General features: G+C 40.4%; 1 protein-coding gene across 17 annotated transcripts in view; it reads left to right on the top strand.

The window, feature by feature from the left end:
* Positions 1-25,367, top strand: part of MAP4 (microtubule associated protein 4) — a 301,104-nt gene that overhangs the window by 124,626 nt on the left and 151,111 nt on the right. For all 17 annotated transcript variants that reach the window (XM_038388353.2, XM_043509817.1, XM_043509805.1 and 14 more), the window contains exon 4: positions 934-999. In XM_038388353.2, the coding sequence (XP_038244281.1) occupies positions 934-999 (66 nt within the window). The remainder of the gene's footprint in view (positions 1-933; positions 1,000-25,367) is intronic.

Raw genomic sequence — 25,367 nt, 5'->3', positions numbered from 1 at the left:
CTTAGAGACTAACATTTATTTGAGCATAAGCTTTCATGAGCTACAGCTCACTTCATCGGATGCATTTGGTGATGGCTTATCTTAAGTGATCACTCTCCTTACAGTGTGTATGATAAACCCATTGTTTCATGTTCTCTGTGCGTGTGTATATAAATCTCTCCTCTGTTTTTTCCACCAAATGCATCCGATGAAGTGAGCTGTAGCTCACGAAAGCTTATGCTCTAATAAATTTTAGTCTCTAAGGTGCCACAAGTACTCCTTTTCTTTCTAGAATAGATTATGCTCAGGGTTTTTGTATGATACAGCCTTTGATGTAATGACAGTATCCATATGCAACATAGCAATGAGTAGTACAGCAAGGAGGGCCTATTTTTGTTAGATGGATAAAATTTCAAAGGCACAGTGTGTTGAAAAAAGAAAAGGAGTGGCACCTTAGAGATTAACAAATTTATTTGAGCATAAGCGGATACAGACTAACACGGCTGCTACTTACACTTTATTGAATATCCTTTAAAAGAAATCTGCAGTAGGGTTGCCTTTTGGAAGCCAGTTTAGTCCAAGGTTCATCCCCAAGATGATTTGGATAATTGCAATTGTAGTGCGAGTTGTTACAGAAGATCCAGGTTATAATTCTGTGGTTCACTGTGATGGGACTAAGCAACAGACTGTCTGCCTGGAATACGCCACTCTCTTAGGAAGTATTGATGGTACTGGTAAGTGGTTAATTTGGCTCTTCTGACTCAATGAGGTGTGTGGCTTGTTCCCCCTACCCTGATACAAGGGAGGTGGGAGTGTCAGTCGGAGAGAAGATCTAGGGTGTGGACTGAGCAGTACTGAGGAAAAAAACATCTTGGGGAAAAGTTTTGAGATGAACCTTATGTAGGTTAGGAGTAACACCTCCCCACAAGTTGATATTCTCTGTGGTTGTTGCAGGTACTTCAGCTGTTGGACCAGCAGTGCTAGAGAATGGTGACCATGGAATAGAAGATGACAGTACAGGTAAGAGAGTAATGTCTGAGTTAAACACACAGCTTGAGAAGACTTACCTATTTCCTCTGGTGCAGTCAGACCCTACTAGATGAACTTTGTTCTGGCAAAGTGTTCTTTTCTATGAGATTTTCAGTATTTATTTGGTATTTGCTGAAGAGCTGCTCGCTGCCCAGTGAACCTTGATTTTTCTAAAAAGTTTTAGCTTAGTTTAAATGCATCTTCTATACCGTAATTGCTCATATGTAGGAAGGCCCCTTTTAGAAGGCTTCATGTACTGTAGCCACAGTTAATCTAAGGAAGATGTATTTGAGATACTGATATATTAAAATGACTTTCCAATGAAGCCCTAACATTACCTGGACTAAGTCTACCCTATTTTGAGTATGAACTTCCCCTGTTGTTCTCCCCAGTTTCAAAGTGCAATGTGATCATCAGCTGCTAGGAGAAATTCAGTGTGGTCTGGTTGTTCATCTTCTCTTCTCAGTTTTTCCCCCGACACTCTTAGCACACTGCCAAAGTGAGAGTCTATCAAAGTTGAAGTTTTGAAGTCCTCCTAAATCCATCTCTTAACAGCAGAACATAATAACTTGGTATTTAAAGAAACATGTCATGACTAAATGGGCAAATCTCTACACAAATATCCTATGATAGGATCTGAATGAGTGATTAAACTTCACATCTGTCAGGGGCATGCATTATTTGTCCTATTTTTGATCATTGCATTTAGCTTGTTGATGTAGCTCGGATGTCACTATCACCATAAATATTAAGGTAGTTCCTTTGTGGAAAACACCTTCTGTAACAAGTATTCCAATAATAGGTAACTTTTCTTTTGTAAAAAAGAAAAGGAGTACTTGTGGCACCTTAGAGACTAACAATTTGTTAGTCTCTAAGGTGCCACAAGTACTCCTTTTCTTTTTGCGAATACAGACTAACACGGCTGCTACTCTGAAACCTTTTCTTTTGTAGTGAAGGGGGGAAAATGGTTGATCAGCCAAAGCTCTTACACTGTAGTAATTTTTGCTCTACCAAGTATACGGTTGTTCAGAGGTGATTGTCATTCTTGGCATTGATCGGAGGTATTTGCTGGTCTCCTGAATCACTGGCTAAAAATGTTATTTTGACAGTGATCCCAGTTTATGGCAGGAGAGGCTGCACTAGAGACCCAAATTGGAACCTTCTGGGGTAGCATGTTGCACTTACTTTGGTTTTCAGGTCCAGGCTCAAGAAAAACAAGCTTCCTGAGGCTATGAAGGGGCAGAAAACTCTTGTTGTGATCAGTACTTGTGCTTTTAGAGAATTATTTTTAATTTTTAGTGCATATGTGGTTAAATTGGATGCATTTATTGGAGGATGAGGATTTACAAATACAGCATTAGTCTCTGTGCTTAACCTGTTTTTGTAAAATGCTTGTCAAAATAAAGCTGTAGATTTTTACAGGAAAGTATAAAATTAAGGTGGCCCCTGAGCCTTTCTCAAACCATTTCAGTTGCTCTTTTCAGTGTTATATATATGCTGGAAGAAGTGGAATCCAGACTTATCCCATAATGACATTGTATGCGTAACTGACTGTACTGGTGCACCATGGTCCTCTTTTGAATGAATGATTCTGGAGTTTAGTAATAGTAGTCTTTAAAGGGTAGTCTCCAGTAAACCATAACACATTAATTTTAACCTCTCAGGTGCTAAATGCTAACAACACAAGCAAAGGCCTTTGTAGGGGACTGCAGCCAGTTTATTATCAATAGGTTCTGTTTTGAGGTCTAAGTTTGTGAGGTTTGGAGTTCAGAATTTTTTCTTGTTAGAGGTTGTCTAAAGGCAACATCGACGTGATAGGAATGGCAACATGGAAGCTTAAGTAGTCACTTAAACATCAACTAACTTAGGGTTTTCAGAGTAATGGGAAATGTGTATAATACAACTGTAGTCTTTTCAAAATGTCTCAACACTGATCTCCAATAGTTAGTTAAATAATAGAGGGAGAATGATATTAAGAGGCACAGACAAGGAAGAGACTTTTTCAAAGGAGATTTGAAGGGAGATGAACAGTTGATGAGCTTGGAAAATCCAGAAAGACTGTTCCAAAGAGCAGGAGCTGCAGAGAAGGTTCCATAACTTCAGAATTGTGGAGACAAACAGGTGATACAGAAGTAGAGTGAGATCATGGAGAGCTTTGCAAAATGGAGCCACATAGTTATGCTTTTTTTCCCTTCTGCAGTAGAATGTATTTGGAGCCTGATTCAATGGGACATTGACTTGATGAAGTTTTCATTACATATAACATTCTCTGCAGTTATCTGGAGTATACAGTGGTTAGGATTAATCAGGTCTGAAAAAAGGCTTCCTCCCCTCCCCCTCGCTTTTCCCAGTTCAGCACTCACTTTATTATATTAAGGGCATGTCTACTTGGGGACACTAGGAAAGTTGAGGTGAATCAACTAAAGGTGTGAAGTGAATGTTCGTAACTCAAAATGCTTTAACTCCTCTCTGTGGGTGCGCTCGCTCACTGGTAAAGTGGCCTTAGGGTACGTCTTCACTACGATTGAGTCGTGTGATTGCAGCACATGTCGGCATACCTGAGCTCGCTCACTAGAAATAGCAGTGAAGCTGCTATGGCACAAGCTAGCTGCTCAAGTATGTACCCAGTGTCCTGGGTGGGCTTATGCTTGGGCATCTAGCCCATGCTGCTATGGCTTCAGCTTCTCTGCAATTTTTAGTGAGCTAACTCAATCAAAACTAGCTCTGGTAGTCTTACACAAGCTGCATTCACACCTCCTAATTGCAGTGTAGATATACCCCCTCGAAGGATTAAATTACAGTGAACTAAAGCCAATTTACTCTGAACGAGAAAGCATCCATATGGGGATTACCACACTTTAATTTATGCACATTCAGTTCATGGCTTTAGTTGATTTGCCTGAACCTTCCTGAGTGTCCCCATGTAGAGAAGCCCCAAAAGTTTGGATACCCCAGCACAAAAGGGGGAATTTTACAGTGTGATGCCAAACCCCACAAGGCTGGTTTTTGTTGTTTTTCCCTGTCTGGAATATCCAGAGTACAGTAGAGTTGTGGGGTATCCTTGGAGGAAACATTGAGTGCAGGATGTCAGAATGTAAGTGAAAGATTTTTGTGGTTAATTTTCCTACATTTACTTTCTAATTAAGGGCCCAATCCTGCAAGTGCTGAGCATTTTCAACCCTTGCTGATTTAAGTAGGAGCTAAGGGTACTCAGCACCTCGCATAATGTTTAGTACCTGGCAGTATTGGATCTTGCATGTCTAGTGGTTTTTCCTCCTTAAAACCAATTCACAGAAATATATCTTGCTGGGTACAGTTTTTAATGCAAATCCTCCTTTTCAGAGACATTGTGAACCACCATTCTCTCAACAGCACTTTTGCCGCTAATCTAGATTTACCACAGCTAATTTCTGCATGTAGCACAGTTGTCTGCTCTTGCATGAAGTGAGACTTTTTCAGACTCTTTTGTAAAACTGAAGTTTCCTTTTTCTGAATTGGTCTCTGGAAAGGTCTGTTATCAGCACTAAATGAAATATTGCTTGATGTGCAGTTTGCTGCATTAATGTTCATGTTTACTAATTTACGCTTTTTTGCCCTTTCCCCCTCCCTTTCCCTTCTCCTATTTCTTTCCCTCCTTTTCTATTTTCTCCTCCTAGAAGCCTAGACTGTCTTCTAACACTGGGGCTGCTACTGACACAAGACCAGTGTACTTTTCTACCTGCCATTACAGTTCTAAAACCTTCGGCATTTTACAGAGCTCTTGCTTTACATCCCTGGACTTTACGTGTAGAAGAAACGTGTAGCTCTACCATCCCACTTCCGCTGTCAGCTGATCAGCCCTCCTCTTCCTCCTCCTCCTCCCTCTCTCTGCAGTGCTTGTTGAAACCTTCCTTTCTTTGTGTAAGCACAAATGTGCATGACAGATTTTTTTAACTGCACAATTTTAGCAATTTAAGGTTACTTTTTAACTTAGCTTTATAATTCCATTTTTATTTAATCCATCTTTTAAAAAAAATTAAAAATTCACTGGGGTTTTAATTCTTAACAAAGTGTTTGACAGTAAATCCAAGCTGTGCTTTCATAGGGGATGGGTCCACCATGACTGCAGCTCTCCTCCTCTTTTCACCATCACTGAACACATCCTTAGAGTAATCCTGAGCTCCACCTGCCTTTGTCCTTGTTGCTTAGAAACCTTTGTGAATAAGGATTTAAATTTAATGATGCCATTTTCTTTGCTAGAAAGGGGTGACTCTTTATAGGATCTACTATAGAGACTTTAAATATAATTATTCCCAAATTTGCATCTACTTAGACCTAAGGAGCTTTGTCTTTATTTTTTTTAAAAGAAAATTCTATCAAACTGGCATCCACTAATCATTGGTTAACTCCCCCTCCCCCCCCAAGCAATTGTTTTTGCACCCTGAGTCTCAGTAAAGCAAATCACGTTGATACTGCACTGACTACTTCAAAATTGGAAGCAAAAGAAGAGTTCTGTTTTAATTACAACTTTTATGTGTGTTGACTACTTTTGTGGGAAAGGCATGGGGCTCAGCTGCAAATTATTTTTACCTGCCCTCAAGAAGTATAAAGAATGACTGACTAAAGGAGCAATAAAATAGATGTCAAGAACTACATTTAACTTGTCAAATGTCTAACAAAATAATTATCTGAAAAGGCTCCAACCATACTGAAAGAAACAGTGCCTCTTTGAACTCCAGCAGATCTGTCTATGTTCAGCATGTCATTTGCAATTCCTGCTGCTATTCCAGCATAGATATAATTCAAGTCTTTCATGTGAAAAGTTTTGTTACTATAGGAGAATTGGCATTGAGGTGTAGATTTTTTCTTAATAGTAGAGACTTTATAATAAATATTGCCCTCTCGTGCAGTCCTTATATGCACATGCTTTATCTGCTGCTAACAAATATATGTATAGACAAAATATAAAAATAGTGTACCAAAAGCATACACTTCTAGAGCACATTAACTGCTATAACACCTAGATGGATTTTGATGCAGTACTGAGATTGAATTTTTCTAGACCGGGAATGCTTTTTGAATGGGCTCTGCTATAAAGTAAATCTTAGTCTTTCCCCTAGTTTTATGCAATATTCATAAGGACTTCTCACACATTTAATATTTTCAGTTTGAGACATCAGTCCACTAGAGACTCTTGTCACTAAGTTCAGGAAAGCAGTTTCACACTCAATTTGCTTGTGGAAAAATTAATAGTCTAACATGTAGCACTTTACAAACTGTACAAACAGAATTCCTTTCAAAATGCAGCCAGTGCTGGGGTTGAACGCAGTTGTTTTAGCCAAGCACAGTACTATGTGTAACAATTCTGGACACTAAGTATTAGTGTATTAGGAGTCTAAGGCAGAATATGATTTTCCAAATCTTCACGAGGCCACTACAAAGGCGCCAATACTCTGACATCGGTAAAAAGCATCACAGAACCTTTAATTGTCAGGTGGCTTGCAGTAATACCATAACTGTACTGGGGCATTGGTACAATGAGTCACTGGGAGGGCATTACCTAGGATTGCCAGTTTTGGTTGGAGGTATTCCTGGAGTTTTATTACATGACATAATCTTTAATTAAAGATTAATCTTTAATTCCTGGGGACTCCAGGACAATCCTAGAGGGATGGCAACCCTAATGTTACCTGTTGAATTGCCAGTGCTGCTAATTGCAGTACTCTGGGTTTTTCTTTGAAGGTCTCTAATGAAAGTACTGACCCATCTTGGTTTAGCTTGAGAACTCTCTCAAACCCCACTGAAGCTGGTATGTGTCCAGAATTGTTACTTTGTATTACACATGTGTCCTTTATACCTTCTTTTCCCTCTGTACCTGCATCTTGGCAGGGGGTTAGACAAGATGACCCTTGTGGTCCCTTCTAACCCTATGGTTCTATGATTCTATGTAATCAGCCTGTTTAATGACGTATATCAGAATTTGAGAAGCTTTTCATTCTCCAATTAATGTGAACTTACTGCCTTTACTTATTCAAAGCCTCATTAATTTGAAGCTAACAACTTCACAATGCCAATTTACTGAGAGCTCTGAACAGTAACAGTTAGTATTATTATTACTACAGGAAATTTACATCTCTTTATTTCCTGATAAGAGACTGTGGCCTATGAAAAAAATTTAAAAAGCGGGAGTAAAAAATTTTGGCATTCCTATCTGGTCTCTGTTTTTATGCACTGCTGAGCTACCACATGATTTGCAAAGACTGGTGATCCTTTTACAGGCCAGGACTGGAATACCACATCATGACTGAAGTGCATTAATAAAACTCTTTTGCTCCTCTACTAGAATAAGAGTGGCACTTGGGATTCAAGGTACATTGGCAATCAGGCCATACCAAGATCCCATTCTAGCTTTAAGCATTTTTATGTAGCAAACTATCTTTAGTGGTGGTCTGTCACATGGTGTTATATGGCCATTGGGAAATGTTTTTGTAATAGCCACAATGTTTCTGCTTGGTTGGCTGAAAAAACAATGATGCTTTGATGATCCTTCTCCATCCTCGATGTATCATTCTCTTAAAAGGATGCTATTCTCGTAAAAGGATGCTATGGGACTCACTACCAGGGATTTGGGGACTTCTGGACAAAGACCAGTGACTGAGTAAAGAGGGGGCATCCCAGGGAAACATTTTTAGTGGAACCTGTCATTATGAAGCCTGGAGGAATTTTTGCTTAGTGACACAAGTCATTCTTCCCCTCCAGAGGAGGTGGGCAATGCTATCTGTGTCCCAAGCTCTAGGTATCTGCAACTGAAAATTAAACTCCCCAAGTGGTTTTATTATGCTGGATATGCATCTCTTTAATAAATTGTTTGGGTGGAAATATTTAACGTTGTGGCAGTTAGTCTGGTAAAGTTGCCTTACAGAAAAACTCTGCCAAAGAAGTTCAGAAAACTAGCAGATCCATTTTTAGAAAAATCAGCCTTAACATCTGTTACCTCTACCCAGCCATAAGTGTGTCAGACAGAACAAAGCAAAAGTTGATAATGAAAACTGGGGCTCCCCTGTAAATCTAGTCACTATCAACTACTGAGTTGCATAATTCATCACACTTTATCACAGGACCAAAACTTACTTACTTATTTTTTTCGCCATTTTTTGTATTTTCTTTTAATCATGTTTTTTGTTTGAGATATGTATTGCAAATTTCCAAAAACTTATTTTGAGTTTTTCACTGTTGAAATGTCCTTTAGTAAATTTCCGTCTAACAGACAGATCAAGGTTGTCATGCATGTCTGATGCTGTGACTTTCTGGAGTGAAATGTAACGCATGTTTCTCAGGGGGTGGGGAAGGGAGAATTTATTTTTCCTTGTGGTATCCAGTTATGCCTTTTTGTATGTCATAAGAAAAATGTACACTGCATCTTGTTAAAAACTTAATGCAGTAACTGTGTATCTCAAAGTACTCTTCTCAAATTTTCAGGAAGCTACCAGGCTTGTGTATTGCTTTATTTAAACTGCATATGCACTCCAGGCTTTATTGCCCAGTTGCAGGAGATAATGTAAAACCTTTTTTCAAAATATTTTATAACTTAATTTATGCCTCTAAGTTTGTATATTATGTTTGATTTCAATAGTTTGTATATTGTGATGTTGTATATCACTTTGCTGAATAAACCACCCTAATAAACACCTTGCACTAATGGCTCAATAACTGCACCTTGGTGGGAATCTTCTTGGTGTTTTATGAGAGACAAACTTTTGTTTAATGTCAATATCTAAAGTCATCCAGACTGACCTTGATTCTTATTCCTAAGTATTGCTTAGGGTTTGTTATAAAATTACAATATTTTCTAATTGTGTGTCTGTAAATGCCAAAGGACAAGTTCCTGTAGGAGGAAAATGGTCTGAAGGTTGGGATAACTTGCTGTCTAAATAGCTACTGGAAGACTCTTCTCTCCTCGTCAGAGAACCATTTTAAGTGTAGTTTGTTCAGTAAAAGGAGCCTTAATAACTTGGGTGAACTACATGATTCAGGTACTACTTACAAATTAATACAAAGAATAAAATCGCATGTCTTCCACAACACACACAGATCAAACTTTCAAATCCAGAGAACTGCACTAGGTGCCCAATTCCATGTTGGGGCACTCAAATTAGTATTAAGACACCCAAATACTGCTCGTAAGCACCTGCATATGAAAGTTAGGCAGTGCGTGGAAGTGGCATGTAACAACTGAAGCATATGTTCTGAAAGAAAAACGCTTAATTTTTGAGGGATCAACAGGGAAGAAAATTATTATTTATGCAAAGTATACTCCATACCATTCCAGTGGGGGAGAAAATAAATCAAACCACATTTCTTCCAGCTACCATGAGTGTAATGGAGGCATTGGTTGCAACCTCATAGCCAAGATTGAATCTAGATATCATATTTTCTACCCTCCCTCAAACTTTGTATTGGGTAATCCAATTTGTTTACACATAAGAATGCTTAAAGTACGGCATGAGAAGATTTTTTTTCTGAGAAATTCAAAGATGCGAGATTAAAGATGCTTGTTTCCTACTTCAAAAAAAAAAACAACAAAAAAAACCCACCTCCCCTTCTCCCCCTGCATCTTGTGCTTATTTGGCCCCTATGTTCTCAATAGTGGAGTTTCCAGAACTGTTCAGACTTCACACTGAATTGGCTCTTTTGGCCCTTAAAAGTAGGCTTATATCATGGCATATTTTCCAGAGAAGAATTATTTGAATCTTAATTCTCATGGAGTAAACTTAGAGTGAGCAAGAAGGAATCTGGCTAAATTAGCCTGTTTGTATTATTCTGGGAATTGTCATGCCAGTTTGAAACTGCTTTCTGTGATTTTGGAGGACTCTAAGAATCATCCAGAATGGGATGAAAGTTGAAAGAAGGAAGAGGTAAGAAAACCAGGAAGCGTGGGGACTGATAATTTGTACTGGAGATAGGAGAGAATTTAGGTACATCAGGCAATTGAAGAGCACTAGAAACTCAGGAAGTTTCAGGGTAATTTTGTCTAGGATTAGGTTTTAAAAAATATACATCTGTAAATGCTGCTTTAACTCCTCTTCCTGTCTTCCACATTTACTGGTATACTATGAATAGGATAATGTATTTCTTTGTTCTCATTGCCCAACGAGTGCTGCAAAGGGGCTAACTGGTTATGTTGGCACTTTCTTACTGCACAGATGACTCTTAAGAAGCTAGATGTAAAGCTGCCCACCTCACTGAAACAAAAGAAAGTGCATTATACCAATACAGCCATTATGGTATACTCTGTTAAAACCAACTGTGTGTACATTAACTGATTTGTATTAATCGTGAATTACCATTTCAGTATAGTGTCAGAGAGGTAGCCATGTTAGTCTGCATCTGTAAAAGCGGCAGAGTGTCCTGTGGCACCTTATAGACTAACAGACATATTGGAACATAAGCTTTCATGGGTGAATGCCCACTTCGTCGGATGCATGCATTTTCTGGGCATTCACCCACGGAAGCTTATGCTTCAATACGTCTGTTAGTTTATAAGGCGCCACAGGTCTCTTTGCCATTTCAGTATAAACTCTCTAGTGACTTCAGATAACATTGCAATGAGAGAGATCCTTTCCTGGTCATCTGCTGCAAAATATTAAGATTTTTAGAAGCTAGTGTTTTCAGGAACTTTTCTTCTATTGAAGAGTCCCTCAAGAAAAAACTTTCATCCCTTATGTACTGTTTGCTGAAATCCAGTGAAACTTGCACATGAATAAATACAAATTTTAGAGAGACTCTCACATTTAGAGTAAAAGTACAGTATAAGTAAAGCACTCATCCAAAAGCAATTGACTTTGGCACCTATTTTCTGAATTATCATTTTTATTAAGGTATTTGTTTTTTGAATACAAATGTTCTCTTAAAATCCCAGTTTTAGCTTGATCCTGCAGTGACCATATAAGCCTTAGTTTGATATTGGTTTGTTGTAATGGAAATAACTGCTATGAAGCCCTAATGCTGACTCTGCAGGATTGAGTAGGGGAGGAATATGCTTGTTTAAGTACAAAACTTCATATTTATAAAACTGCAGGAGGAATTAGCATAATGGGCACTAAAATTCATATTAGTTCCTTGTGTTCATAGATTCACAGATTTTCAAAGCTGAAAGGGATCAGATAGTCTGACCTGTGTTACACAGGCCAGAGAACCTCACCCAATAAGTTTTTTGCATCAAGCCAATACCTTCTGTTTGAGCTATAGCATAGCTTTAAGAAAAATATTCAGTCTTGATTTCAAGAGTTCAAGTGATGGAGAATCCATCATATCTTTAAGTAAGTTGTTCCAATGGTTAATTACCCTCATTGTTAGAAAATTGAGCCTTATTTCTAGTCTGAATGTATCCAGGTCCAGCTTCCAACCATTACAGCTCATTTCCTGCAGCACTAAAGAGACCTCTACTATCGGAATTCCCCCCTCCCCGTACCTAGGTACTAGTAGACCATGATCAAATCACCTCTTAACCTTCTCTTGGATAAACTAAAGTAGCATTTCAAGGCTGACATTTAAATTTTCACTAGTGACACTGAACAGCTATAAATGAATCTGTTCTTTGTGCCATCGCAGTAGAAATGATTAGGCTGAAGAATCTTAATTCTGAAAGAATGTCGATGCCTTGGACTCAAGAGACCTGGGTTCTACTCCTATCTGTGCTACCTGAAAAGTGTGACTTTGGGCAAGTCATTTAATCTCTGCCTCCATTTCTTCCTCTGCCTCCATTCCTTCCTCTGCAAATCATACTTTACTTACCTTCTGTATTTTAGAAAATTAGCATACGCAGAAGTGATTTTTGACATGCCGCAGTATGCACTGCGTATTGGTCACAGGAATTAAGTCTCTTTTGAAAGCAAACAAGCAGCCATTCCTGAAATTGCAGATTGTACAATTTGCTTAGATGTTAAATGTCCAGAACATTAATGTTTTAATAAAATTTCCTTCTAAGCAAAAGTTCTTATAAATCAATTTAATATTTTTACATGTAATTTTTAAGAAAAGTACAGGATTGACAGCTGTGGAGACCAAAGTACCCCATTATACCACAGAAAAGTACAGCATGTCCAGCCTTGGTATGTGTGTCCCTGTCCCTCCCCCCCCATCTTCCCTACTGGGACCAGTGCTTTTCCAATATGCCTCTTTACTTGGAAGTATCCTGTCTCGGAGTGAGAGGGTAGTGTAATCTCCATGCCTTGTACAGCTTTGAGCTTTTTAATGAGATGGTCTACAGGGAGCCAAGTAGTGCTATTTGAGAGATGCTACTATTCACCTTGTATCAGTGCTCTGGAGTATGTGATTAGAAAAGAACCCAAGAAGCTGAACCAAGAATGGCAGTAAGGTTCTGTGAACAAATTCCTAGTTTTGGGTCTGGTGCCTAGGTACCATGATAAGCACAGTAGTAATACCTGATACGAGTCCAATTTAAAAAAGCTTATTTTTGTGAAATAAAAAAAAAATTTTGTGAAATGAAAAAGCTTACTCAGTGAAATCAGAGCTATAACTTTCCCAAGTTATGACATATTGTGCCTAAACTAACTCCCCTTTTGCAATGCCCAGTGACCTATGGTAAGTGACAAATGCTCTGAAGACTTATTTTTTAAAAATGACAGACTTCCCCTTGCTACTCTAGATATCTTTCATATATAACTGCGGTTGAGCCTCCCACCAGTAACTCTCTCATGTCTGTATTCTTGATTTTTAAATAAGGGAGGCTCATTTATAAAGGGTCGAATGCTTCTAAAGTAATTTATAGACTGTAAAGTTACGAAATTAAGCAGATACTTGAGATCTGGTTTTTAAATCAAAATAACATTTATGTGAGGACTTAAAGAATCTGCTTAACATGGTATTGAGTGGCTTCGGTAAGCTTGAGTATTATCTTTCTGTTATCTCTTTCTAGAAATGTGTGTGCAGCGTTGAGCATTCTGCTGTATGGAAATGACATTAACAAATAGGCATATTCCTTTACAGTCTCTGATACAAATACCATTGAAGGCAAATCTTACAGATGAAAGAAAAATGTGTGCATAGATATATATCATAAATATTACATGTTCCCTCTTAAGAGTTCCTTGCGGTAACCTAGATAGTGCTTGTATCAAAACTGTCATGTCACAGTGGTAAAGAATCAGAGCCTTTATTTTAACATTAAAGGAGTAACTTTATCAGAAAATTGCAAACAATATCCTCTAGAGCTTCTCTGTCTGCTTCACTGTAGAGCTCCATGCTACAGATGTAAAGAAACAACAATTAATATCCTTATATGTTTGCACCACTTCTGTCCTGAACAAGGACAGAGGGTATAATTGTTTTCTTGCCTATTTTTGCCTGCCTGTCTGGCTCTGGCATCTCCCCACTAGTACCTTTTTCAATAGTGCTTTAATTTTTGTTTCATAAACCTAAACATTCTAAATCTCTCACAGACATTCTACCAATCAGGGAATAAAGTAGCACTTGTGGAAATAGATATGTTTGTGTTGGATTCTTTTTCATTAGTCTAGAAAATCAGAACACTCAAAAGCTGAGACTCATGTTACTAAGTAAAGGGAACAAGAGGTCACCTATTGTACTTTATTTTGCAAGTGAACACAATGCAAGGGTGATTTGAAATATCAGTTATCATATGTCTTAAATTGTAAGTTCCGTGCCTTGGGGAAGCTTATCTTATGTTTGTAAAATAGCATACCTATATGTATCCTGTATAGCAGGATGTTAAATACTTATGTGATGTGGGATTTTATTATTTGGTTTTCCGGTTTAATGGCACTACCCTTCTACAAGGTAAAGAGAACTCTCTGCTTTTCTAGCATAAGTCAAGTCGGTCAACCGATATCAAAACCAAATGTCTTGGATTCTGTTGCCTATGTTTTACCATGGCAATTACCAGGGGAGGTATATTGCTTTCTTCAAATGTATATATGATGTTGGGTGTAGATTAAACAAATTACCTAAATTCTTGCAAGAACAATCTTTGTAATTATATGCCCCCTGCCACACTATTGCTAGGGAATGTTTTGAGCACCGATGGTGTGGTCCATGTGGAACAGAGGTTGTAATCCTTGTGGGTCTTACAATTCTGGACACTACAGTTCAGGCATGCTGCATACATACATTAAAAGTCCATACATTGGATTATTTTCTTTCTATACTGCAGTCTCATTTGTTTATATCAGATTGGCCTTGGCCGTTGTCTAACAAGTGGTGTTTGTGGAAAAACTAGAGCGTGTCAGTCTATAGTAGCTTTTTATGAAATGCTCTACTTGCATGAACAAAAATGCCCCCCCAATCCCCTATATATCTGAAGACATAAATACATAATTGAAAATGCTAATGTTTCAGTGTTATTGCAGATTGGCAGAAACAAAGTTGTGAAATTGGGAAGGCCGGGAGAAGTTGGAACTAAAAAAGATGTAGGGTTTTCAGAAAAACAGCACTCTTTTGTAGTGAATGCTACTCTTGTCTCCTAAAAGACTCATGAAGGACAGTAAGTATTGGAACTCGTACAGATACCGGAAATGTATTGAAAGCGACTGTGATGACTACAAGTGAAAGGAGGAACTCTTTTGTTTCAATAAAAAAAACTGTTGTCATGGCCATGCCTCTTTAAATGGCACCGTCCTAGCAACCATCTTAGCAACCATGCTGCTTTGACTTTTTGCTGCTTTAGGGATGATTCAAAGATGCAATGCATCCTGATTTGGATTGTTCAACAGAAAATAGAAAGTTTATCATGAATTTAGTACATATGTCAGGAACATAACTAAAAGTTCTTTTTTCTGGCAAGGCTTAGCATGAGTTGGAAAGAAGGGATAGTGATCCAAGGGAAAGTGTACTGTGATGGGGGGCTCCATTCACCGCTATTGGAGCTGCTTCTTGGCTGCTCTGGGGATTAGCACCTTCCAGATGCTGCGCCTTCCTCTGGTGGTCTCTCCATCTCTCTCTCTCTGTGGCCCCTCTCTTGTTCCAGGGACTGCAACCTTCTCTTTGTCACTTGGCCCTCTGGCCAGATCACTACGTGATTTCCCTTTCCAGGGGGTTAAGTCAAAGTCTCTTATTGCCAGCAGCCTCAGGCAGTCTTCCCATTCATTGTCCCTGGATTCCGTTCCCTCAGTGGCTGGTAGAGGAACCTGGGCCCACCCTCTACTCTGGTTCCAGCTCAGGGACCCTCTTGTCAGGAGCCAAGGTCTATTCCTTCCTGAACCTTGCTCCCTCTTCCTTACCTTTTGGCTGTGCCCAGTCCTTTGGGTTTGCCAATCTGAACTCCCTTCTCCCAGGGAGTAACTGTAGGCTACCTGCCTTTGTTTTGTAATCCCAACCACACCTCCCTTCTTCTTGGGAGTGACTGCAGACTATTTCCCTGTAGCCGGGCTGTTGCCAGCTTCCTGGATTTATAAACCTGGCCCAGCTCCTCCCCCAGCTGGACTCCATCACCCAATTAGGCTGTAGTGCTCCTTGACTTTCCTCCAGGTGCTGCCTATAGGTTAAGTGGCCTAATTTACCCCTTCAGGCCTTGTGTGGGGTGGATGCTCCATAACATGTACATACCAGTATTTTAAAGTTTCTTAATCATCAACTGATAGCAGGATGAGTTGACATATCTGTTACAATACTTGGAATTTTCTGAGCAAGTGGATGTTGCTCAAAATATTCAAGATGCGAGGTTTCCAAAGCTCCCATGAATTTAGCTTAAAATTTCTGCATTTAAAATGGAACTTATGTGACAAAGCAGTGATTAGAAGTAACTCCTTATATTCTTCTATATTTTCTAATGAGAAATATGAGCCCTTTTCCTGTTGGTCAGGTTTGCAAAATTGTGAGCTTGGACACTATATCTACTTATTTACTATTGCCAAAAGGTTAATGATGACCAAATAGTCAACCCAATTCATATCAACAACAAGGAGGAAGGAATGCAGGCCAAAATAGGGAAAGAACAGGTTAAAGAATATTTAGATAAGGTAGATGAATTTGAGCTGGTGGGACCTGATGAATTTCATCCTAGGGTAATTAGGGAACTAGCTGAAGCAAGCTTGGAACTGTTAGCAATTATCTTTGAGAACTCATGGAGGATGAATGAGGTCCCAGAAGACTGGAGAAGAGCAAACATTGTTCTCCTCTTTAAAGATAGGTACTAACAGGACTCGGGCATTATAGACCAGTCAGCCTAACTTCAATACCAGGAAAGATGCTGGAACAAATTATTAAACGATCCCAGTTTGTAAGGACTTGGAGGATAATAGGGATAAAAGCAGTTCTCGGGCGCTATCCTGGGAGAGACCTTTTTCCTGACACCTTTATTCCTTGGCTGGAGGTGTTTAGCCAGTGCTGACCTGTTGTTGATTACTTAATACCATCTCAGAATATAGGTAAAATATCTGGGATGTTCTAAACCTATTGCTTATGTCTGTGTGTGCTTAAATCTAATAAACTGCAGTGTTAGACAAGAGCATGCCGACTTGGATCTAATCCTTGATCAGACAGCATTGCTGAGTTCCTGTTGATTTATTCCTAACACCGCCTAGATTGAAATAAGAAAAGGAGTACTTGTGGCACCTTGGAGACTAACAAATTTATTTGAGCATAAGCTTTCGTGAGCTACAGCTCACTTCATCGGATGGATTGAAATAGTTAAATTGCTCCTGTTGGGGGTTCTGAAAACCCTGGGTAGCAGATTTTGGCCTGAAACAAGCTAGGATGTCACAAGTTATACATAAAATTTTAAGCTTATTTTATATTCTTTCTTAAAGTAACTTTTTTGTTAGACATACTTAAGCAGATAGGTTAGATTAATCCTTTCTACACTTTAAAAAAAAAAAAGTAACTAATTAGTTTGTTTTGCTTTTATTAGTAACATGGCCACGCTTCAGGGACAAGCTACTGAACAAAAGCCAATCAGGAAGGAAATTTTCTCACGAATTAGGCTGTTAGATAACCCATGTTGTGAATTTAAAGCTGAAGCTTGTTTTTTGGAGGCGCATTTCTGGAACAGTGTAGTGAGAGCACACCTGAGAGTGTAAATTAGGAAAGGGGACCCATGGCTGCCACATTGATATCCTCAGAGAGCCACCTGGGGGTGGATGGTAAGACAGCTCTTGTTTTTTATAACAGGATCTGTCTTGGTGTTCTAAATTGGCATCCCTGTTTCATGTTGGCTAAGCCAGGTTCTGAAGTGAGAGCTTTCTTAATATTTCATAGTCCTACCTCGATGAGTTCCTGCCCTTCCTCGACTGACTTTTTTTGTGTGTGAGAAGGGGTGGATGCAAAGGCTGTGTGGTTTTGTAGACTGAGCATGAAACCAGGAGCCTGGAAATTGAGTTCTAATGCTGGCTCTGATTACTGGCACACTCCAGGGCCTTTGGAAAGTCACTTAACCTTTCCATCTGTTTCTCCATTTGTAGAATGGAGATAGAGGGCTGTTTATATAACTTTGTATTTTCCTAATGCTATGGGTCTTGTTTTATCCCAGCACTCTGTAATTATGGAGTAATGTTGACTAGTCCCAAGGATAATCTTGACCTTTCTGACTTTTGCTGAGCTAATTGCTGTTTTGTGGTGATGATATGGGCCTGGGTTATGGGGAGTTGAGCAAGTAGGGATGGACCATCAGGGCTTAATCAATAACTGAAGACTCACCCAAACTTTTTGGCCTGAGGGCCACATCTGGGAATAGAAATTCCAGATTCATGGCAGGTCATGAATGCTCAGAAAATTGGGGTTAGGGTGAGGGCTCTCGTTAGGAGTGCGGGCTCCAGGGTGGGGCCAGAAATGAGGAGTTCAGGGTGCGGCAGGGTCCTCCAGGCTGGGGTGGGGGAGTGGGCTCCAGGAGGGGGGGTGAGGGCTCCAGCTGGGGATGTGGGCTCTGAGGTGGGGCTAGGGATGAGGAGTTTGGGATGTAGGAGGGTGCTCTGGGCTGGGACCGAGGGGTTCGGAGGGCAGGAGGGGGATCAAGGCTGGGGCAGGGGGGTTGGGGTATGGGGAGAGGCTCAGGGGTGCAGGCTCCAGGCAGCTTTTACCTCAAGAGGCTCCCGGAAGCAGCGGCATGTCCCTTCTCCAGCTCCTACACAGAGGTGCTGCCAGGCGGCTCTGCTGCACGCTGCCCCGTCTGCAGGCACCACCCATGCAGCTCCCATTGGATCACTGGAGGGGGGCCATGCCTCAGCTTCCGGGAGCCGTGTGGCATGGCCCCCGATCCTGCTCCCCAGCTGGAGCATCAGAGCGGGGCCATGCCTCAGCTTCCAGCAGCCGTGTGGCGCGGCCCCCCACACTGTGCCGGGGCTGCAGTGCTGGAGCGGGGCCATGTGACTACTTCCAGGAGCCATGTGGGGCAGCCCCTGACTCTGTGTTCCCCGGCTGGAGCACCGGAGCAGGGCAAGCCCCAGACCCCGCTCCCCAGCGGGAGCCCGGGGTCTGGCTTAAAATAGCTAGCTGGCCGGATCTGACCCGTGGGCCATAGTTTGCCTGCCCCTGGTTTAAATGATAAAACTCAGTCTTCTGGGTTGCTGACCACTATTCTTTAACTAGCTCCTTTATGAACATGCAAATGTCTTTGAACAAATGATCTTTTGTCAGTAATTCAGGGAAGGTGCAGAAATTGTAGCATTAAAAGTAATCCATGTGCTGCCATTTTGGAATCTCTGAAGTAACCTGTCCTCATACTTTTCAGAGCAGTTTCTGGCACTAATGTCCAATTCCACCAATAAAGTTTCAAGTGACTATTCAGTTAATGGTCTAATGCTTCAAAAATGACATGCTGAAACATTTGTACAATGCAGCTTAGGAATACATTTCACGAATACTATGGCTTGACTAGAATTTGAGAAGAAAATGCATGGAAGTTGCTTAATAGAATCCTTAAAAGTAGTGATGGAAAAGGTCTGTTGGGTAATTGAATCCATCCCTAGGAGGATTGCTGTCTGTCATCTGTTTTATTTTTTAGTGCTCTTGTCCCTTCTTAGATACAGATATCTACTGGAATGGTGCTGCTATCCCTTTTCTTGGTAGCCTATTAAGGAAACAATCTCTCATCTGTATTCTGCACGAATGTGCACTCTGTCTCCTTCCCATTTGATGGGATACTGCAGAGTAGTATCCCTCTTTTTCCATGCAGTGTAATGAAAGCTCATCTTCAGAGTGGGAGCTCTTTTCACTAGAAGCATTTGGACTTGGCTTTAATGAGCAACAAAGGGTCATAGCTTCAGAAATGAGTTGATGCTCTGACTCTGGGATTGGAGATTGCTTCAGTACTTTGGGCTGTTCCATATGGCAAAAAAACAAAACAAAAACAGCTTTCTAGAGGTAGATGGGTAGAAATCAAAATTCCTCAACATGAATCTGACTGTTTGCATTCAATCAGTGATTGTTACACTATATAAGGCTAACAGTTCCCTTTGGAGCCATCATACTGCTTTGGGCTGCAGACTCTTCTGTGGACAGTTGATGCTGTAGGCGGCTATACAATTTGATATGAGTTAGTGAACAGTCACAGAATCGACATAAGAATCCAGGAAGCAGAATGCAACATGATTTATTCAAAAGGAGAAACTGTCTGGAAGACTATGTAGATTTGGTTGGTCATGTCATTGATTGTTGAACTCTCTTTAAATATAGCAAAAATTATATTATGCTTTAGTACTGGAAAATTCTTCAAGCTAGTCTTTATTTCTTCATTGCAATAACATTTTTCTACTTTCACTAAAAAGCCATAGTTAGAATCTACTAGGTTATTTGTGCCCTCGCCCGCACCCTGAAGGCTAGTTTAACTTTCTAATAAAGGGCAGATCTATGGCTACATTTACCCTTTCTGTATTCTTTTCCTGTTCTTCCTGTGCAGCTTCCTTTCTCTTAGCGGAAGTCGTTAATTTATTCAGAAGCTGTCATTGCTGCACAATACTTAACACTAAAATCCATTGCTGCCTAACTGCTACATTTGGGCCTGCCAGGTGAGTGTGCCATTGTCCACTTAGATGTGATCCTGTTGCAAAGAGCAAGAAATAATGTTCTGTTTAACACCCACAGGAAATGAGGGAGGAAATCTAATATTTTGCTCGTTCAGTGACTTGCATCTGACATTCTCAAAGCTCAGCACAAAATGGGTACTTCAACTATCTTTCAGATTTGGCCATACGGGGACAGATGTATGGAAAGGTGGTTCATTGTCTATCATAGCGTGGGTTAGTAGCAGCACTGGGAATAGAATCCATGTTTCCTGAGCCAACCGCTAAAAAATGTTTCCTCCAATCTGAAAACTGGCAGGCATGGAGTCGTCGTGGCTTACGACATCACAATGTTGGCCAGCAGAAAGCAGCCTTGGGTGCCAGATCATCATCTGTTATGGCTGTATAAACCGTTCCTGTTTTAAGAACTCTTTAAGAAGAGTTGGCCATAGGGAAATCAGAGGTGTCTGGGTTCTTGATACAGTGCCATGGATTCTTCCTTAATTGATGCACAGCTTTTTTGTGTTTCAAATCTTTTCTTGGTGCCAATTTAAAACATGTGGCTGTTGGATTAAATTTGTGAAAGGGGGAGAGAGTGGCATGCAACCAAAACATCTTGAAACCCTATTGAAATATGTGGTGCTTTATTTTATTTATTTGGTTTTTTTGCTACCTCCACCATGAACAGTCCCGTCAAATATAAATAATCAAATGTGGACGGCTAGATGTGGACAAGAGTCATTTGGAGTTGTGGGTTTTTTCTGGATGAATTCAGTGCTCTTTACAACAAACCCTACTGGAAGGTACCACTTTCTTATTTTGTCCTGTGAGACAGAGATGACAGTAGAATCAATTTCTCCTTCTCGCCATTTAATTTAAGGATAAGATTGGGACTTGCCCAATGTGCTTGCAAAGGGGAGTGAGCAGGATAAAACTCTTTTAGTATCCTGTATTCTACTTCTGGTGTACTTGAATTTTTTTTTTTTTGCAGTTTAGTTTTTCATCTTTCGCTAAGTGTTCTTCAAATTGTTTTTTGGCCTGCTTAATTATACTTTTACACTTGACTTGCCAGAGTTTATGCTGCTTCTATTTTCCTCAGTAGGCTCTGACTTCCAAGTTTTAAAGGAAAGTTTTTTGTCTCTAACCACCTCTTTTATTCTGTTTAGCCATGGTGGCATTTCTTTGGTCCTTTTACTGGTGTTTTTTTAAATTATTATTTGGGGTATATGTTTAGTTTGAGTCTCTATTATGATATTTTTAAAAAGTTTCCATGAAGCTTGCAGGCATTTCACTCTTGTGACTGTTCCTTTTAATTTCTTTTTAACTAGCTTCCTCATTTTTGTGTAGTTCCCCTTTTTGAAGTTAAATGCTACTGAAGTGGGTTTCTTTGGTGTTTTCCCCCCTACGAGGATCTTAAATTTAATTACATGATGGTTGTTATTGCTGAGTGGTTCAGCTATGTTCACCTCTTGGACCAGATGCTTAGCTCCACTTAGCAATTCTTGATATAGTCCTAATTGTGAGTCCAGGACTAGCTACTCCAAGAAGCAGCCATTAATGGTGTCCTGAAGTTGTATCTCTGCATCCCATCTAATATTAATCCCCTAAAATCAGGCAACATGCCCTGAGGTGACATTTTCCCAGTCAAAATGGGAATAGTTGAAATCCCCAATTATTATTGAATATTTCTGCATTCGTAGGCTCTCTCATCTCTCTGAGCATTTCACCTTCTTCAGCATCCTGGTCAGGTGGTCAGTAGTATATTTCTATTGCTATACTCTTATTATTTAAGCATGGAATTTCTGTCCATAGACATTCTATGGTATAGTTTGATTCATTTAAGATGTTTACTTATTTGACTCTTTCTTTTAACATACGTCACTCCCCCACCTGCATGGCCTAATGTCTCATTCTTACGTATTTTGTACCCTGGTGTTACTGTGTCCCATTGATTATCATGGTTCCATGAGGTTTCTGTGATGCCTATTATATCAATATCCTAATTTAATACCAAGCACTCCAGTTCATCCATTTTAATACTTAAACGTCTAGCATTTCTATACAAGCACTTACACTATAAAAAAGTCAATATTTATTTGTTTTCATGTGATGCAATTGGTACTCCTGTGGAATTCTGCACCACTGCGCAATGCAGAATTTTGCCAAAATTAACATTGTGTGGGCAAAATTCCCCCCGGCCCCCCGAAATGGATAGCAGTGTTGCTAGCTGCTGCTGGACCTGGCAGAACCCAGCTTGTCCATAGAAGATACTGCCGTGGGCAGGGGGAGGAGGAGGGAGCTAGAGGGTTCCCTGCAGCTGCAGTTCCCAGCATGCCCTGAGGGAAGGAGAGGGCAATGCACAGGAAACTCCATGCCAACCTGGGGCCAAGCATCAGGCTGTTTCTCCCTCTGGATCCCTGGGCTCTGCGGGGGAAGGCATGCAGGTATCTGAGCAAGGCGGGGTATCTGCGGGTGGGCTCTGGGATGGGTAAGGGGTTCGGGTGTATAGGCTGGGGGGGGCCATGGCTGGACTCTGGGGGGTGGGGTTGAAGGTGTCTGACCCCCTCGTCTGGGCTCTGCGGGGGGAAGAGTGCACAAAATTGTTATAGGGATTTCTTTAACTCTCTACTCCTAGGGGAATTTTTGTGTGTCTGTATTGTTATAGACATACTTGCTGACAGGTATTTTGAAATAAATTACCAAAATAATTGAAACTGGCATCCTTGTGTAGTGTTGTTTTGACAAATACAATTTGCAGAATTTTGCAGAATTTAATTTTTTGACGCAGAATGTTCTCAGGAGTGAACTGAATAGGACTCTTTTTTTCATTTGACTGTTTCTCTTCAATTCTTACCTGCACTTCATCAGCTTCTATTGTCTCCTCTTTACCAGGATATAGAGTATCCCCTTTAATAAATCCTCCCCATATGATGTCTCTGTTCGAACCATGGGCTCCTCCGCACCTGTCATCTTTTCCCTACCCCTTATTTTAAAAACTGCTCTACCATCTTTTAAATTTTATATCCCAGCAATCTGGTTCTGTTTTGGTTTAGCTGGAGCCCATTCTCCTCCTTTTCCAAAACTATCTGTCCCCAGTTTCTAATGAACCTAAGTCCCTCCTCTGAAACACCATAGTCTCATCCACGCATTGAGACCCTGCAGTTTTATCTGTCCAACTCACCCAGCGCGTGGAACTGGAAGCATTTCAGAGACTGCTTCCATGGAAATCCTGGACTTTAATTTCTTACCCATCAGCCTAAATGTGGCCTCCAGGCCTCGGTCCTAACTTTCCTTATGTCCTTTGTACCCCTGCTTCCTCCATACCACCACACACACCAGCCGTACTGTCCTGGAGCCCCTTTTCCCTGCCCTCTGCCCCCCAGCAGCTCAACAGTCCAAGCCCTTATTCTCTCCTTTCCTAGGAGCCTGACCCTCCTGCAGCCCCTGCCTCCCCCCATGACCCCAAAGTCCCTTGCTCTCTCTCACCCCGGCAGCCTGACCATCCTGGAGGCCCTGCCTTCACTCTATATCACCCTGGTCTTGCCTTATCTTACCCTCTGAGCTGGCGAGCCTGGGAGGAGCTACCACCACAGGTTTTGGCAGCTGATGGTAGGTGATGGCCTGGCTGCGGCCACACAGAGTGGTGGGACCTTGCTAGAATGCTGCTGCAATGCAGAGCAGGACTTGGGATTCCAGCCAGACCTTGGGCCTTTGTTCAGGACCTTCAGGTTTTAAAAAGTGGGGGACAATGGCCCTTTGGCCCTCCCCACCAACTCTAGCACCTGTCTGTCTGTCTCAGATGGCATGAACTTGTGGTATCTCAAATGATGTTGATTGCAATGAGATTTTGGATAGTTACATTCGTGGATATCTTCAAAGAACCAGGCAGTACCAAGAGGAGGTGTAGGTAGGATTCTTAAAGTTAACAAATTTATGTGCTGAAAAAGCCCTTCTGCTTCACTGGGACATAAGCCTAGAAATCTATACTGTATTAAATAGTTTATTTTGTTTTTCATATCAATGTTAAGTGAAATTATTATGGAAAATCCTCCTCACATCTGTTAGCTAACCTTGCACTATTTATGCATATAGGCAGATGAGCTATTGTACTACAAAGTTGAAAATGAAGGGAAGGAACAAAGAATTATATGGGTGTCTTAAACCCAGAGCCCCAAAATAGGTTGTGATTTATGATTCTGGGTTAAATGGGAAAATCTGCATTTACACTTTCACCCACTGAAGTGTTAGGAAGCATAACACAAACGCATTCAGCAAAATGAAGAGTCTGTTTTAAGATGCGAGAACCCATATCCTGAAAAAATCCGATTTTACCAAATTTACCTCAGATCTAGGAATTAAGACTCTATGAAGGCAAGATTAGGTCCTTAGCTGGCCAACTGTTGCGTGGCTTAGTCAGGAGGAGTTTAACATCTAAGTTCAGAAAAATGTATGCATGCTGATTAGTGACTTCAACTGCCAGTCATACTGACCATGCCTGCTAATAGGCCAGAATAGATTTAGGGTCGTTTTGCATTGGCGAGGTTCCGTTTTGTATTTGTACCTTTTACCAGTACCTAGAGATTATTCTCTGGTTCCATTTTAAATTAAAGTGGTCCAGTTACTATGACTCACTTTTGAGCACTAGCCCTGCTTGTTGAATGATGAACCAAGGTGCTACAACTTTGGAGATTATTTAAAATTGCCAGATCAAGGTACTCTTTTTGTGTTGGGGTTGATGTTACATGAACATATTGTTGCTCCACTTTGCCTCATGATCATTTGCCTGGAATCCCTACAAGTGCTATTTAGTATGGAAGAATAATGGTCAACATGAAATTTTGTGGTTGTCCTAGTGACAGGACTGTAGGACTCCAAAGGTAACCTTCAAGTGAAGCTCTTTTCAGTAAAGCTCAATAACTAGGGGTATTATAGAAATTATATTTGATATTTCACTTTAAGTAGTGCTAAAGTTATGAAATCTGCGAAACTGCAGTGCAGCACATAAATAAATCACCAGGAAATGAGTGATCTATTTAGGTTATTCCCTTGATATACCTGCTTCTTATTTTTCTCCAATTTCTGTAGTCTGTAACTAATCTTCTGTTCTTCACTGCAAACATGGTGTAGAAGAGCATTGGACATTGAGGTACTTGAGGCCCTTTCCCTAATGGCCAAGGACAATCAAGTTTTCAGAGGCTGCTTTTCATTCTGTTTCCTTTTATTTGTGAGGCTTTCCAACCTCTGATGTTCGTTTTTTTTTTGTTTTTTTTTAAATTGTGGTAGAAAATGAAATCAGTTCCATTGATATGATTGCTGCCATGAACTGTTGTTGATTTGATTTCTCTTTGTAGCAGTCTCATAAAAAGGCTTCCACCACTAAATCCCAATCAAATGAGATGACATAATTGG

Source organism: Dermochelys coriacea, chromosome 2 (genome assembly GCF_009764565.3).
Source record: "Dermochelys coriacea isolate rDerCor1 chromosome 2, rDerCor1.pri.v4, whole genome shotgun sequence".
Taxonomy (NCBI): Eukaryota; Metazoa; Chordata; order Testudines; family Dermochelyidae; genus Dermochelys; species Dermochelys coriacea.
Note: the sequence above shows the minus strand (reverse complement) of the source record. Positions and strands in the feature narration are given on the sequence as shown.